Raw genomic sequence first — 14,799 nt, forward strand, 5'->3', positions numbered from 1 at the left:
CGCTCTCTGGCTGTGATGCCGGTCTTGTTTGCTGGCCGACGGGCAATGCTCACCGCCTTCCGCTCCTGTCTTGAATTGAAGCCGCCTTGAAACACATGTGTTGGCCACCTGGGTGAAGACAGCAAAGCTACCATTCCACGCACTTCTCATTTGCCACTCACTGCGCATGCTTTATGGACGGGGGAGGGGCAGTGAAGCGCTCAATTTCAAATTAATTTCCAGATCGAGACCGTGTTTGTTTCGAATCTAGCCCTCTTCGTGGTGTATGAAACGCGCTGGCACAAAAAAAGAACACTTCTAATGCAAATCAGCTTAAATGTGCGTGAGCTGGTAGTCGCGTCTCCACTTGGCTGCATTTGGTGACACAGCGTACTCATCACCCGAGGACGTACATTTCACCGCCGTGCATCTTGCTCTCTAGGTATCGGCTCAGTCCTACATGTTTTTCTGAATGCCCTGTGAGTAACTTCTCCCTTCAGCACATCTTCGCACTGCTTTCATGCCCGCCTGTTGGGCAGACACGCCGGGTGACGGGTAGAGTTAGTGGGCATAGATAAGCATGCAGTTAGCTGCACCAGAGGTGAGGATCGACCCAGAGGATCGTGTTATCCGTAAGAACTGAAAGCACGTCACGGCACAAGCTAGGCGACTGCACTGAGAACAGGCTTATGGAGCTTCCTCGTGCCTTCTGTCGTTCAGCTACGTATCAACGCTGTCGAAGGCTGGAATTCTGTTTGTTTCCAGTCCGTTTTTGGGAGTGTGTACGCCGCCTTGATGGCGATATCCTCACCGAACCCGCCCCTGTGGCATTTTTGCCTGCGTGAGTTCTGCCAGATGATACGAGTGACACCTTCGTGATTCCGCCACCGGCTTGCTCGTGTACGTGGGTCCAGATCCGCTACCAGGGGTGCCCTTTTTGACTTCTGCCGGCTGCTGCTCATCTAGTGAGCTTGCCAGATATGCAGCAGCCGACAGCCAGATGGTATCCTCTGTAGCCCGTCTTGTGTATCGGTGTCCGTCGGCGGTGTCCTCTCCAGCTCGTCTTGTGTATCGGTGACCGTCTGTGCACCTCTCTGATGCCTCTCGTGCCGCTCTTCTCTACCTGTCGAGTCCAGGCAACGGTAGCGCCCTCTCTAACCCGCCCGCTGCGCCGCAGGACCGCCTGATCACCAGCTCGGCCTGGCGCGACATGGCCGCGCACAACAACTACGGCTACGAGAGCTTCGAGCCGGACACGGCGACGACTGGCCGGCCGAGCAAGAGCCGCGGCCCGCCGCCGGGCCAGCCGGCGCCGCCGCCGCCGCCGCCGCAGATGGTCGAGACGCGCTCGCTGCAGCGGCCGCGCTCGGGCCCGGCCGGCGGCGCGCCGCGCTCCAGCTACAGCCTGCCGCGGCCGGCCAGCCAGTTCTCGGCGGCCAGCTACCAGCCGGGCGGCGAGCGGCGCGCGCCCGGCGCCGCCGCGCCCGACTTCTACTTCATGCCCAGCCAGCGCAAGTACTCGGGCGAGGGCGGTGGTGCGAGTCTACGTGGACTATAGCAAGCAGCAGTGAGCCGGCCCGGCCCGAGCCGGGTCGCTGACGCGTTAGCTAGGGGGTGGGGAGGGGAGGGGAGGTTCGGCGCGTCGGAAGCTGCGGTCTACAGAGCGGCGTTGGCCGGACCGGCGAGCGTCCGCCGCACCGCGGGCGGTCCGCGGACCACGCCTCGGCAGGCGACCGCCGCTCGCTCTCCCGGCGCGGGGTTTGGCGGAAGGGACGGCGCCGGCGTGAGCGCGAGGCACGGCTCTGCGCGTGACGGCCCTGTCCTCCTCCGGGGCTTTCGTCACGGTCCAGTGCGCTCGGCTATTGTGGCGTGACTAATTGAGAGCGAGTATTAGAGGACGGCGGCGGCTCACTCGCCGCGGGGACCGTCGGGACGGTGAGCTAGGCACTCTTGCGGCGGGCTACCGCGCGAGTCGCCCGGACCGTGCCGGGGGCCGTCCGCTCCCCCGGAGTTGCTCAATGGGTCGGCTTCCCTGCCCCGTCGGGGGCCGTCCGCCAGGCTTCAGCACGCGACGAACGGCGACGTCTTCGCGGTGCGAGCTGACGACGCGATCAAACGCAGACACGCTGCGCCTAAATACGGAATTGTTGCGTGCTCACGACACGAACTTGAGACTTGTCCGACGTGGGTTCGATGCGTGTCCAGATGTCAGCCTGGATTGTGTCCCGATGCTAACTTGGACACCCGGGGGCCGGCCTCCTTCCTCCGGCTGACATATCGAGAATGAGGAGGTGTTGACGCCGGGGGCGTGAACATTTTACGTCTTTTTAGTTTGTAATTGATTATGACCTTTGACCAGTAAATGAACTCGACTTTGAATTTGCGCCAGACGGTGAATATCGTACTTCCTTTTGTGCTCTGGCCGTTGTGAATAGCCTACAATGCATCGAACGAGCACATCATCACGCCCGCGTCGTGTTGTGATTATGTAAAACACGGTCTCCCATGTGAATATCATGTAACAAAAATGCGTCATGAACATAAGCTTTCGGTACTGTGAGCGTGTGAATGGGTGCCTGCCGCATGATTGACAAAAATAAATCAATGACGTAAGAGAGCACCGCGCTGCGTGCAGACAACACAGGACGATTCTCATCCTTGGAGCAGGCCATCGCGGTGAAGCCGAGGTAAATTACCGGTGCGGGCTTACAAATCACAACAGATATGTGCAAAGGAAGACGACTGAGTGCACGTGGTGTCAACAGCCGCCCGGTATGACTTGAGTGCTAGGCAAAGTATTCGCTCACGTTGTGGCCTTTGTGTTTTTCGTACCAACTATTTGAGCTGTTTTCAAACACAATCACTCTCCGGGCGCTATGTGCTCATAAAACGCACTTAACGAGTGATGTAATGAACCTATCAATAACATGCCTGATACGAAACTCCTCAATTAGATACGAATGCTACGAACGTACGTCGGTTGCAAAAATAACTAGAATTTTGACCAGATTCCGCTGGTATCACATCCTGCTAGCGATTTCACCTGGCGGCTCATGTGCTCTGACCGCCTGGGGGGGGGGGGGTCAGAGCACATGAGAGAGTGGGAGGGGGGGGGGGGGTTACAGTTCCGGACACATCCCGCGGGAGTGGTCGTCTGTGTGGTATTCACTGCACAATGTCGACATTAGCGTGGCACCAGCGGACCATCACGACTGCCAATCAGTGATGCACGCATGAGGCGCAGCACGCCACGTTAGTGCTGCTCTGCTGGGGCCGAAAAACATGCCTGATGCCTACGGATCCTGGAAGGTAGGACTCAAGGATGAGGAATTTTACCATCTCCAGGCGGTAAAAGCTCCGGGCGTCAAAGACGTCAAATGCTACCTAGTGTTGTGAAAACGGCGCAGTGAAACCAAAAGCCGCAATGCGTAAAGAGTCAAATGTCCCACCGTCTCAGCACGGCCAAAGGCTTTCCGGCAAAATTGGATATTCAAATCCAACAGCAAAGGTCCGAAACGGCAAGTTGATTCAAAAAACTGCTAAAACGATAGACAGACACCAGCGCCCGAGGTACACTCACCCGGTACACGAGGTAGCACTCCGCTGAGCCAGTGGTCCCTGGCCTGGGCCATGAACAATGCTCTGGTGCCCATCGAAGGTCCGTCGTCTTGTACCATTGCCCAGAGCTAGGGAGACCCAGCTGTGCCTGAATCAGGCATTGCCGAAGTCGGCACGAGAATCATGAGATTTCTAAATTTGGAATGGTATGCACACACCACGCCGCTCAACGAGCGCACGTCCCTCCATATTTGAGAACCTCTCGCGGCCAACGCCAAAATGTACGCAGCACCTCACCCTCGGTGCACTAGGACGCCCCAGTCAACAGTTGAGAAACCATAATGAGCAAAGCTGGCGCCTTTGCAAGCAGGGAGCTTGGGGCCCCTCCATCTCAACACGGGTCTCGCTTCGTGTCGTCATCACGGATTAAGCGGGCCCCCGAAAAAAAAACAGGCAGACACAGTGTCAGGCTGTCCCGAGGTCCCAACGATGCCAAAACAACACAATTGACACCACACGTGTTTTATAACGGTATATTTAGTCACACATGTTAACACGACCCTTCAGTGGGTACTGGGTACACATGCAAGCACCAACGGGACATGCGCCCGGCCAGGCACGAACGCCATCGCGCTGTAATTCACGTCACACCACCGCGTCTGGCCGGGGAGGGTTCCACCAAGCCTTACCGGGTCAGAGGGCGGCAAATCGATCACAAACGCACCTAGTTTACAGTGCTTCCCCATAACTATTAATCACGATCAGTCATCATGCTCGGCTCAGCCGCAGGCGTCAGCATTTGCGCGTGACGATACAAAACAGAATCCTCTCACCGACAAAAAAATCACCGACAAATAATGACGCTAACTCATCAACTCAACACAGCCCGCGCGCGTAAGCCAGTACGCGCGGCGAGTCGAGACCACAGCGACATCGAACACAAAACTCCACAGGCGGAAAGAAAGACCGTGGGCGAACGCAGCGTAGCGGCGAGCGCGGCGCCTTTCACTGCACGCGGGGTCAGCCGCCGCTGACCATGTGGCGGCCCCCGCTCGCGGAGGCGCCGCCGGCCAAGGCCCCCGCTCGCAGAGGCGCCGCCGACCAAGGCTTTAGCTCGCGGAGGCGCCGCCGGCCAAGGCCCAGCTCACAGAGACGCCACCGGCCAAGGCCCCAGCTCGCAGAGGCGCCGCTGACCGCGGCCCCAGCTCGCAGAGGCACCGCTGACCAAGGCCCCAGCTCGCAGAGGCGCCGCCGACCGCGGCCCCTGCTCGCAGAGGCGCTGCCGACCGCGGCCCGGCCGTCGGCGCCGGGTCCCGTTTTGACCGGTCGGCAGCAGCGGTAACCGACCGGCGACTGCCGCCCATGGCCCCCGGCGGGTATCACGTGGCGCGCTCGGACCGGCTGGAACGAGAGCAGAGCAGGCACGGTCAGACGCGGGCTGGTGCGGCGAGTCTGCGCGGCGCGGCGAGACGCGGCGCTTGTCAGACCACTGCTGGCGCACGGACGGGGAGGTGTGAACAAACAGACACAAACAAAAACACACAGGCATCAACAGAGACACAAAGACATCGACACGGATCGACAGACTGACACAAAGAGACATGCTGCACAAGGACGGACTGACATGTTGTACAAGCATCGTTTGCTAGCAAATTGTACGACGCTTCACATCCGAGGGTACCTGATATCAACGTGATGTCCCGTCTGCCCATCCTAGTTCCTCGGCGCCACCCCTCCCCATATTGAACTGTCCAGTACCACTGGGTGGGCTCAACCGTCGCTCCGGTATCTTCCCTCCCTCCCGGACTAGACCTCTCGAGATCAGTCGTCGTTTTCCCAGCCTCTCGGAGCCAGCCTTCGTCTGCCTCCAGCTCCCTCCAGAGTCAGCCGTTATCTCCCCCCCTCCCGGACCAGACCTCCCGGGCCCAGCCACCGTGTTCCCAGCCTTCCGGACCCAGCCTTTGTCTGTCTCGAGCTCCCTCCGAAGCCAGGCGCCGTCTCCCCTCCCTCACGGAGGCAGCCGCCGCGGCTGCCGGTGTCGGCGCGCGCTCGGCTGCCCCGCTCACGGGCCGCTGCCGTCCGTACCGCGCCGCCGGCCCCGCCGCACCGCATCGTCGCGCGCCCGTCACCCCTGTCGGCCCCGGCGCCGACTCGGTGCTAGTCTGCAACTGAGCGCGGTCGCTGCAGTCTCCGCCGTCCGAGCCGCGCTATGCGCCGGTGGTGGTGTGCGCCTGTTGAGTAGCTGCAGTCTCCGCAGGTCGCGGCGGGCTTGGCCGCAGCGAACGGGCGGGACGAACGGGAAATGGATGTCGTTATGAGGTGGTCCCGGGCAGTCATATATCGATGTCAGATGAAATGAGATATAGACGGCTTATCACCATCAGACGGAAAGAGTAATTGGCCCAATGAATAAGTTTCAAGTAAGCGACTTTTTGTGTGTGTTGGCCACATGAGACTGGACCGTTGGTAAAAACGAGCATTTGATTCGAACATTCGCTTAAGTCTATCTCACAAAAAGTTCCTAATCTACCGGAAGCAATAACACTCGGCGGTGTCCATGTCCAGGACGCGATGCACACAATAAGGTAACAAAATCGGTTTCCGTGAGCACACAAATTGCGTACCAAGCAACACCAGGCCCAAGTTCAGAGGTTTCTGTTTGGAAGAGAAAGATTCAGCGAATCATTACTGTTAATGAATAATCCGGAACCCATCAGCTCATCGGAAACCTTCCCCACCTGCAGGGATGCAGTGGGTATTACACAGCACGCGCTTCATCCCCGTTATTGATAAGTTAGATATTCGCCCATTGCTCATGGCGTGTGGACGGTGCATCTGAACATTGGAAAGGCCAGGCCAAACACTAATGTTGCATGCTTTGGTTTTCCTAACGGTCCTTTCGCAAGTTCCTCGTAAGCGAAACGTTTGTAAATATGAATATTTTCGACAACAGACATCCGGTATGTTATCCGGTTTCCCCATGTACGGAAGGCTGGTTACTGTTAGGTTTGACGCAGCATTGTAACATTGATTGCACTCAGCAACGGCCAAAGGCAAGGGCCAAACGGCCAAACCTTGTATTCACATCGGGCCGATTTCTTTCCGTCAGACGTTACGCAAGTCGGCGTACCCTGGCAGCAGCCATACGGAGCGACAGCGTAGAAGACCGCACTGCATTTGCCATCTAGCCCACTTGCAAACATACCATGATAATACAAATATCGAACAAATCGATTGGTCTAACTGCGATAAAAGTAGCAATTATCACAGGCTAAGTCTCCAGAGTTGGTCTTGCATGCTCTAAAACACCTACTGATCTTAAAAAGGTGAAAAAGAAGGTTAAATATCTCCAATACACGTGCCTTCTGCAGAGCTGGAGATCCTTCCAGAGCTCGGGATTCAAAGCTTTCTAGTTCTCAAAAACAACAAAGTCATGCTGAATTTTCGGATCAAGGGAAGCGTCCAGATTGGCAGCCAACCGAGTTATCCAGCTTCTGCGCCAATCCTGCAAGCTCTCAGAGAGCAACGGTCGTGTTTTCGTCCTGCGACTGTGCGTGGCGTGCTCATCGCACGCTCGCCCTGACCACGCTCGGCATTGGACGGGATAAGTGGACTGCGTTGCCTCATGGCCAAATTTGATCGCGAAAGCCAGGCCAGCGAGCGACGGTGGCTGCAGTCGACAGCGCGTGCTCGCGATGGTGAAAGGCCAGGTGACAGCGCGGGCGGCAATTTTACAGCAGTGCTCTTATTACATGGGTTTGTGGTCCGACACAGTACGCAGCCATGACCTAATGTGTTGCAACTAGCTAGTATCACCCCATGGTGGGGCTTGGCGGAAACAGCTCAGTCCTCTGAAGTGAAGGCCGAGTTCCTAGAAGGAAAGCTAGATGTAGAACAGTGACACCATGGGCGAAGTCGGCAATGCATGTGTTAGCATTGATCGTCACCCTCACAGAAAATGGAAGGCATGACCATTTCCCCACTTCACACGTGCTTTCAGCGCATGCGTAGCTCAGCCGTGGCTTCCACAGCTGGCCGTGTGGCCACCTGCGGTCTGAATCAGGCAGCACGATCCATTCACGCGCGGCTGCGCCGCGGTTCAAGTGGATCGGCCTCGGTCGTCTGCCAGTGATTGAGGTCTGTCTCGCCGTCTGATCCACTCGGAAGCCATTTATGCCAAAGAGAGGAACTACTGTAGGAATAGTGCGACCACAGCAAATCCGCATTGACCCAGGCCTCCAGGGTACCCTTGCGCCGTATGCGAGCGGTGTGCAGGCGAGACTGCACACCGTGACCTGCGCCGGACCCCGTCCGATTCGCGGAACACCTCCGAGATTACTCCACAAGGAAAGCGGCGGCGGAGTAACTGTGCGACCGCGGGCCGGCCCCTCGCTGCACAGCGTTGCAATCAGGCCGTAATTGGCTGCCAGCGATGGCCGGGCGGCCGTGCCGCGCGGACACACAGGTCATGGTCATGCTATGTGGGTGCTCGGGTCATCTGGCACGGATGCAGCGAGGATGCATGAATTCCAACCATGAGGATGGATGGATGCACGAAGCGATAATACAATACGGTGAGATTATAGTCTGACCATGGGGATGCGCTGGGATATGACATGTGGAGGCGGGCACCGACACTGCCGCATAACTTGAGGATAAGTTGGGAACGTGCGGACATTTTCACATGCTTTCTATCTCCAGGTATGCTGATGTGGCAGGCAGTTTGTTTATTGCCCACGCTGTAAACCACAAATTACCCACAAAAACGTGCCACGTCAAATCGTTTAGTCCATCTGCTCATTGCAGCAGGATATCGGGGGCCCATCTGCAATAAATCGGCTTTGTCCGAAACTGCTGGGGAAGACGAGCCATCAATTGCTATCTCTTCTTCGGGCAAGCTGCGCCTAAGTATCATTTCCTGTGTCTCCCTCGCTGCTTATCCCACGCCGCATCATTATGACACCGAAACATTGAAATAAACGTGCTTTTAGCAAAGTAGCGTCCCAATAGCCTTCAGTGATAATTACTCCTTAATGCCTAATTAAACTAGGAGTATATATGTCTGGTGATAGCAGGACAGACACTGCACTTTCGCTTTTACATCAAACCTCCATCACAACGCAGTCTCACGGTCGTCGAGTGTTCGCGATGACCGAAAAACCGCATGGGCTGGCAAAAATCACATGGATGACTGCATGGCTTGCCTGCACTTTGCACAATAGCCCAATTATAGAAACGAACTAATAAAACATTGAAAAATTAAGCAACTGGCTGAAACATATCACTCCCTGCACTGCGTCTTAAGCATAGCCATGACGCAAGCCCCTGAGATACCCTTCATGATGATGCCGTAAACGCAGCATCTTTTACCCGGGGAAAACCCTACCCTTTTCGGTGGAATTTCCGCAACTGTCAGCGGACAACCAGTTCATCAAATTTTTTCTATTTTTTGATGGACATAATTTCATAGCAGCCCCAACTCGGGAATCCCAATTTCTACTGGCGGTAATGCCGTGAGCTACACACACTGATCACGCCCTATAAATGCACCGATTAGACAGCATGGATGAGGGCATAATCACGTTGCAAGATCGCTTAAATTACGCCGTGCGGCAGCACCAGCACGCTGCTCAGATGCACCGAAATGGCCTAACGGCTGTGGTGAGCAAACCTGCCAAGGTGCCAACGGCTCCGTTACACGCCGCGCGGCCATAGGCGGAGCAACACGTGGCCAGGGGCCCCAGCCGTGCCAACCACTTTCCCAGCTTTGGTGCTAGCGGCCGAAGCTGCATTGACTCTCGACGGAGAGAGAAAACGCCTCCCCCAGCCTCCCCGCCTCGTCCCTGCATTAGGAGCAGCCGCGATATCACGCCCGGCAGACCGCTCCGATCGCAGAGATAGCCAGGGACTGACCTCCACACCGGCGGGCCACGGGCGGCCGGGGAGCGGCCTCACATCGGCCGGACGCCGCCAGCGCCGCCACCAGCGCCGGCACGAGCGCCGCCCGGCCGGCACGCGCCGGCGGCGCCCCGGGGTCGGCGCCTGGGCTCGCCCCTGCGCTCACGCAGTGCAGCGGGCCGGCCGCCACCCCGGCGCGGCTTGACGCAATTGGGGTGAGGTCGGCTGGCGGCGGGAGAGCGGACGGCCGGGCCGTGGACGGCGTCCCGACGTGGGTGTGGCCATCGCCGGGGCGACGTGAATAGACCGCGGCATTGGCACAGGCCCCGCTGCAAGCGTTACAAGGTGATAATTGTTGGGCAATCCCTGACGCGGGCAGCAGCGGGCCAGAAGCGCGACGTGAATCAGCCCGGTTGGGGCAGTGGGGCGTGCGGTATGCACCTGAGGTTGGGGCGGTGGGGCGTGCGGTATGCACCTGAGCTGTGATCAGCCAGGATCGGACCGCAGCCGTCTGCCTCTGAGAGCCGAGCTCGGCAGCTGCATGAGGGTGGGGCAGCGTGTGGACGCCGCCCTGCCACCAGATCATGCTATACGGCTCGCGGTCGGCGCGTGGTCTACTCGACGCCTGTCCGTGAGGCACGACTCTGGGCCGCTGACTCGGACCGGACCCGCGGCCCGCTCCAGGGTTCGGTCCAGGACTCTGAGAGAGTCAGACCTCGGGTGAATCAGGACCAGACTCGGCGCCAGACGTGGCAGGATCGGCCGGGATGCTGCAGCTCGCGAGCGGCTGGGGTCGTGACATGGAGGGTGACGGGTCCGGCGGCGTCCGGCGTGGGGCGTCACACGCTGCCCGCAGCCGGAACCCGAGGTTTGGGGCGGCGCCACTCGCCCCGAGCGTCGCGCGAGACCACGCCCAAGGGGGCTGGGCAGGTGGCCAGACCCCCACGTCATACACACACAATCACACACAGACACACACACACACACGCACACACACACACACAAACACCACACACACACACACACACACACAAACACACACATGCATACACACACACACACACACACGCACACACACACACACACACACACACACACACCACACACACACCACACACACACACACACACACACACACCACACACACACACACACACACACACACACACCACACACACATGCACACACCAGCGGAGCAGCCGGACGGCCCACGGGAGACGTGACGGCGGGGGCTGATATGCGATCAACTTGCAAAGCGAGCCAAATATAGCGCGACGTGGTATGAGCATGTCATGAGCAAAACAGAATGCAAAACACTTTGGTTACATAACCTGGGGAAAGTTGTGGCTTTTGCGGCGCAGTGTTCTTACAAGACACCATGGGGATACTTCCCGGGAGTTTTTTGTTCGTGTACACATCCTTCATGATGTGTGGAGGCGTGCCAGCATGGCATACCCTCTGCTGGATGTACCTAAAGGCGCCTCATCATGTGCGCTCACTCCCTGCTTCGTTGCGCGCCGCGGCCGCCTCTGCCAGTTCGTGCCGTGCGGCCGGGTGTCTCGGGCAGCGCGCGTGACCAGCGGTCGTCCCTCGGGCCGCCCTGACATGGCCGGGCTGCGCGCCGCTCCATCCTCCGGCCCGGAGAAAGCTGCACCAGATGTGGCGGCGTGCTCGTGACCCACGCAGAGGCCGCGTCGGCCCCGCTCGCCGGACCCCGCCCGTGACTGTGGCCGGGGTGAGTCCCTGGGACACACACCGGCCGTCGGACCCGGCCGGGGTGTCTGAGTCCCTGGGTCTGGGTGTCCCTGGGACACACACCGGCCGTCGGACCCGGCCGGGGTGTCTGAGTCCCTGAGTCCGAGAGTCCCTGGGACACACACCGGCTGCCGGGCCGGGCCAGAGTCCCTGAGCCCCTGAATCCGGGAGTTCCTGGGACACACACCGGCCACCGGACCGGACTAGCGTCTCTGAGTCCCAGAGTCCGGGAGTCCCTGGGACACACACCGGCCGCCGGACCGGACTAGCGTCTCTGAGTCCCAGAGTCCGGGAGACCCTGGAACACACACCGGCCGCCCGGACCGGACCGGAGTTTTGAGCCCCTGAGTTCAGGAGTCCCTGGGACACACACCAGCCGTCAGACCGAGCCGCCGCGGCCGTCGGTCACGCCTCACCGCAGACAGTGCGCTAACGAGGCGCGCACGTGACTCACCGGCGCCACGGTGAGGCTGGGGGCGTTAGTGCGGAAGATCGGAGGCGGAGGTCACGTGATGCCCGTCCCGGCTGATTAACGGTATTGCCAAGGGACTGCAAGTCATCCAGGGAAGCCCATCAAAGAGGTGGGGGATGCTATCGGAGAAAGGGGCGATCGCCGGCTTCCCAGAACAACAGTAACTTTTGCAAGGTTGTCGAAGCGTCAGAGGGTACCATGCACCCGTGTGAGCTAATGCTTCCTACGGTCGTGACAACGCCAGCCGAGGCCACAGATTACATGAGTCAGGACACATTTACTGCAGCCGTTTCCCAAGCTGTGCTCGATGACCCCGGCGTCTAAGAGCGCGGGCAGTTGAGACTGTTTCCGAAACGATCCCACAACATGGCCTGAGTTCGTGTGACACTGGGCCAACCTTGGCGGGCACGGCTGTTCGGAAAGGCGGCCATTGAGTGGGGTTCGCCGTGTTGGTTGTGCACACAAACTCATCCGCCATTTTGTCCTGTTTCTCGCTTTATCATGCGTCCCCGCTACGCCGCTTGTTCGGGACAGCTTCATGTGCCAGCCATGAGAAGGCCGAAGTGCCCCCTGGCGGGAACCTCCGTTCGAGCGCCGGGCACATGCTCCGCAGAGGGCAAAGCCTCGGTGGGTTGGTCTCCACGTGCGTGTAGACTTGGCTCGCCGTTATCCATTCTCCTTTATCACATAGCCCTGAAATGGTCACGGCTGGCCGAAAGGGCTTTCATCCAAACAACCAAACCAAGCACACGAACGCCCCGGATCTGTGGGAGAGCGGGAAGTCATGGAACGCTTGGCGGGTGGAAGCTTTTTGAATCGCCTGTTAGCCCAATTCGTACGATACAATGCCACGAGTCCAGTACTTTTTCTCCGGAGTTTGCGGGAGAAACGCCAGATTGATCGAAGTCGGGGAGGGGCGCTACCCCTGTCCTCACGACCCTATGATTTGTGTCGCGGCTCATTCCCGGGGGCATTGTGTGACATTGTGCTGAAATGTACCGGCGTCGAGCCGTCAACTCGGCGTATCAGCCGAGGACAGGTGGAAGGGAAAACCGCCGAGACAGTAACAGCATTCTCTGATAAATACCTACACTCTCCCACCCCAACCGGACGCGTCGACTGTAACTGAACTTTGCTGCACCCTATGTACTGACCGCAGATGCATGAATCAGGCGTGCACTATGCGTGCTTCGCCTCGCTTGGTGTCACGCAGGCTTCGGGCATGGTCCTATTTCCCCGCAGCTGTGTCTCCCGCCAGCAAGGGGCGGAGCGCAGTGAAGCCATGTGTGGTGCGGCGGCCCTGTCTGACCGAGCGGCAAGGGCACCTCTGGCCGGCAGGTCCGGCTCGGTACCGGCTGCCGGGAGCGCCGTCCGGCCTCGGACGGTGCCCTCGCGTGGCTCCCACCGGTCGGTTGGTTAAGGTCAGGGTGCATGACTGCCGGGACGGCATAGAGTGGCGGACGCGGTCGGCTCTAAACAGTGAGCTCAAAGCTGTGCAGAAACAAGCAGACTTTTGACAGCATGCATTCTGGACAATGGACGCTGGGCGGGACAAGGCCTGGACGCACGTATGGAAATGTGGGACGTGGACACTACACAACGCAGCATCGATCATTGTGCATCGTACTAGACACTAACTTATTTATTAGTGCATTGCATGGCTGGCAATATAGCATTGCATGGCTGGCAATGTAGTATTGCGTGGCTGGCAATATAGATGAGTGCAAGCACTGGACAATACTGGACTATCCGTGGGTGGTGTTGGTACCAACCGGTACTGGTACCTCAGAGGTTGCGGCACAGGAATTCCTCATCGAACAATATCGACGGAGGAGAGCGCGAACACTAAACAGTAGAGACCGGAGAAAGCTATACACTTCAACGAGCCCAGCCCAAAGCCCGAGCCCGACCCGAGCCCAGATCTGGATAACGTCGCCGCGGATGGCAGGCGCAGGAGAATGGACGGATCCGCCGGCCGATTTCCCTCACCAGCGTGGGAAGCCAGATGTTTGTGGCAACCCGCTATCAGTAATGAAACCTTCACGTTGCGGAATAGAACAAATGTGAGTCACCGATTTCGATCTTGACCACGAAGCGCCGCTGGTTCTTTTCCACGCGTCGGAAACTTCGGTGTTGCAATGTTACCTTCCTTAGAGGCAGTGACAGTTTGGACATCATAATGCAGTGGACGTTCTATTGCCGCAAATGCTTCTCAGAGATTTTGTGATACGGTGATATTCGGTGGCCAGGGCCTTTCGCCAGAAGTTTCGCAACAAAGAAAAACTGCTTTATTACCTCATTGTGTGCACAGTCGGTGGTGTGAAAAGATCATATCGATTTTGCCTTTGCTTACCAGACCCCGTGTGGTGTTCATTTCTACAACCAACGTTAGCGAAAACGACAAATCCTGGTTCTTTTAAACATGTCTTAGATTCGAGATTTGTGCAGGACAGGGACAGCCCCGCAATATGCCACCGACGAGCCCAGCCCGCCAGTGATGCGACACCTCAGCCCCACCAATCGCGCAGCAGCAGCAACGACGTACCTTCACAAGTAGAGCGTGCCGATCTTCTTCAGGTTGTTGTACTTGTTGTTGAGCAGGATGTTGTGGCTGCGGTGCGTGTAGACGCCCGGCTCGAGCCGCAGCTTCCGCTCGTGGTCGGCGATGATGCTCGGCTTGGCGAACATGTCCGGCGCCGGCTGGTGCAGGTCCCACACCAGGCTGGTCAGCGAGCGCGGCCGCGTCAGCTTGTTCGGCTTCGTCTCCAGCAGCCGGCTGCGGACGGCGGCCGAGCGCGCCGAGTCGCCCGAGCCCTTGTCGCCCGACGTGCTCGAGTCGAGCGTGTCGAACGCCGCCACCAGGCTGATGAGCGACTTGTAGCGCATGTCGAACAGTGGCGGCGCGGCGGAACGGACCGCGTCCGGCAGCGGGCCGTGGACGCTGCCGCCCTTCGGCGCGCCCGCCTTGTGTGCCGCGAACCGCTGGTTGGCGCGCGCGTTGCAGTTCTTGGTGAAGAGCTTGCCGGCCGGGCGGGTCTCCTCCGCCGGCGCCGGCCTCTGCGCGTGCTTAGCCGGGTCGGGTCGGCTTCTCGGCTGGCCGGGTGTCGGGCACCGGCGCCGCGGCCACCGCCGGCTTC

At 58.8% G+C, this 14,799-nt stretch overlaps 1 protein-coding gene and 1 pseudogene across 1 annotated transcript; one reads left to right on the forward strand and one right to left on the reverse strand.

The window, feature by feature from the left end:
* LOC119089930 (uncharacterized) overlaps positions 1 to 1,550 on the forward strand; it is a 44,463-nt pseudogene extending 42,913 nt beyond the window's left edge.
* A 3,287-nt stretch (positions 1,551 to 4,837) lies between these two features.
* Positions 4,838 to 14,584, reverse strand: LOC119114778 (uncharacterized). Its single transcript, XM_037238812.1, has 2 exons — positions 14,208 to 14,584; positions 4,838 to 4,938 (listed from the first exon to the last, which is right to left on the reverse strand). The coding sequence occupies exon 1, from the start codon at positions 14,546 to 14,548 to the stop codon at positions 14,210 to 14,212; it is 339 nt and encodes a 112-aa protein (XP_037094707.1). The 5' UTR covers positions 14,549 to 14,584; the 3' UTR covers positions 4,838 to 4,938; positions 14,208 to 14,209.
* Between the last annotated feature and the right edge of the window lie 215 nt (positions 14,585 to 14,799).

The sequence above is a fragment of the Pollicipes pollicipes genome, unplaced genomic scaffold (genome assembly GCF_011947565.3).
Source record: "Pollicipes pollicipes isolate AB1234 unplaced genomic scaffold, Ppol_2.1 Scaffold_3087;HRSCAF=3621_pilon_pilon_pilon, whole genome shotgun sequence".
In the NCBI taxonomy this organism is placed as follows: Eukaryota; Metazoa; Arthropoda; class Thecostraca; order Pollicipedomorpha; family Pollicipedidae; genus Pollicipes; species Pollicipes pollicipes.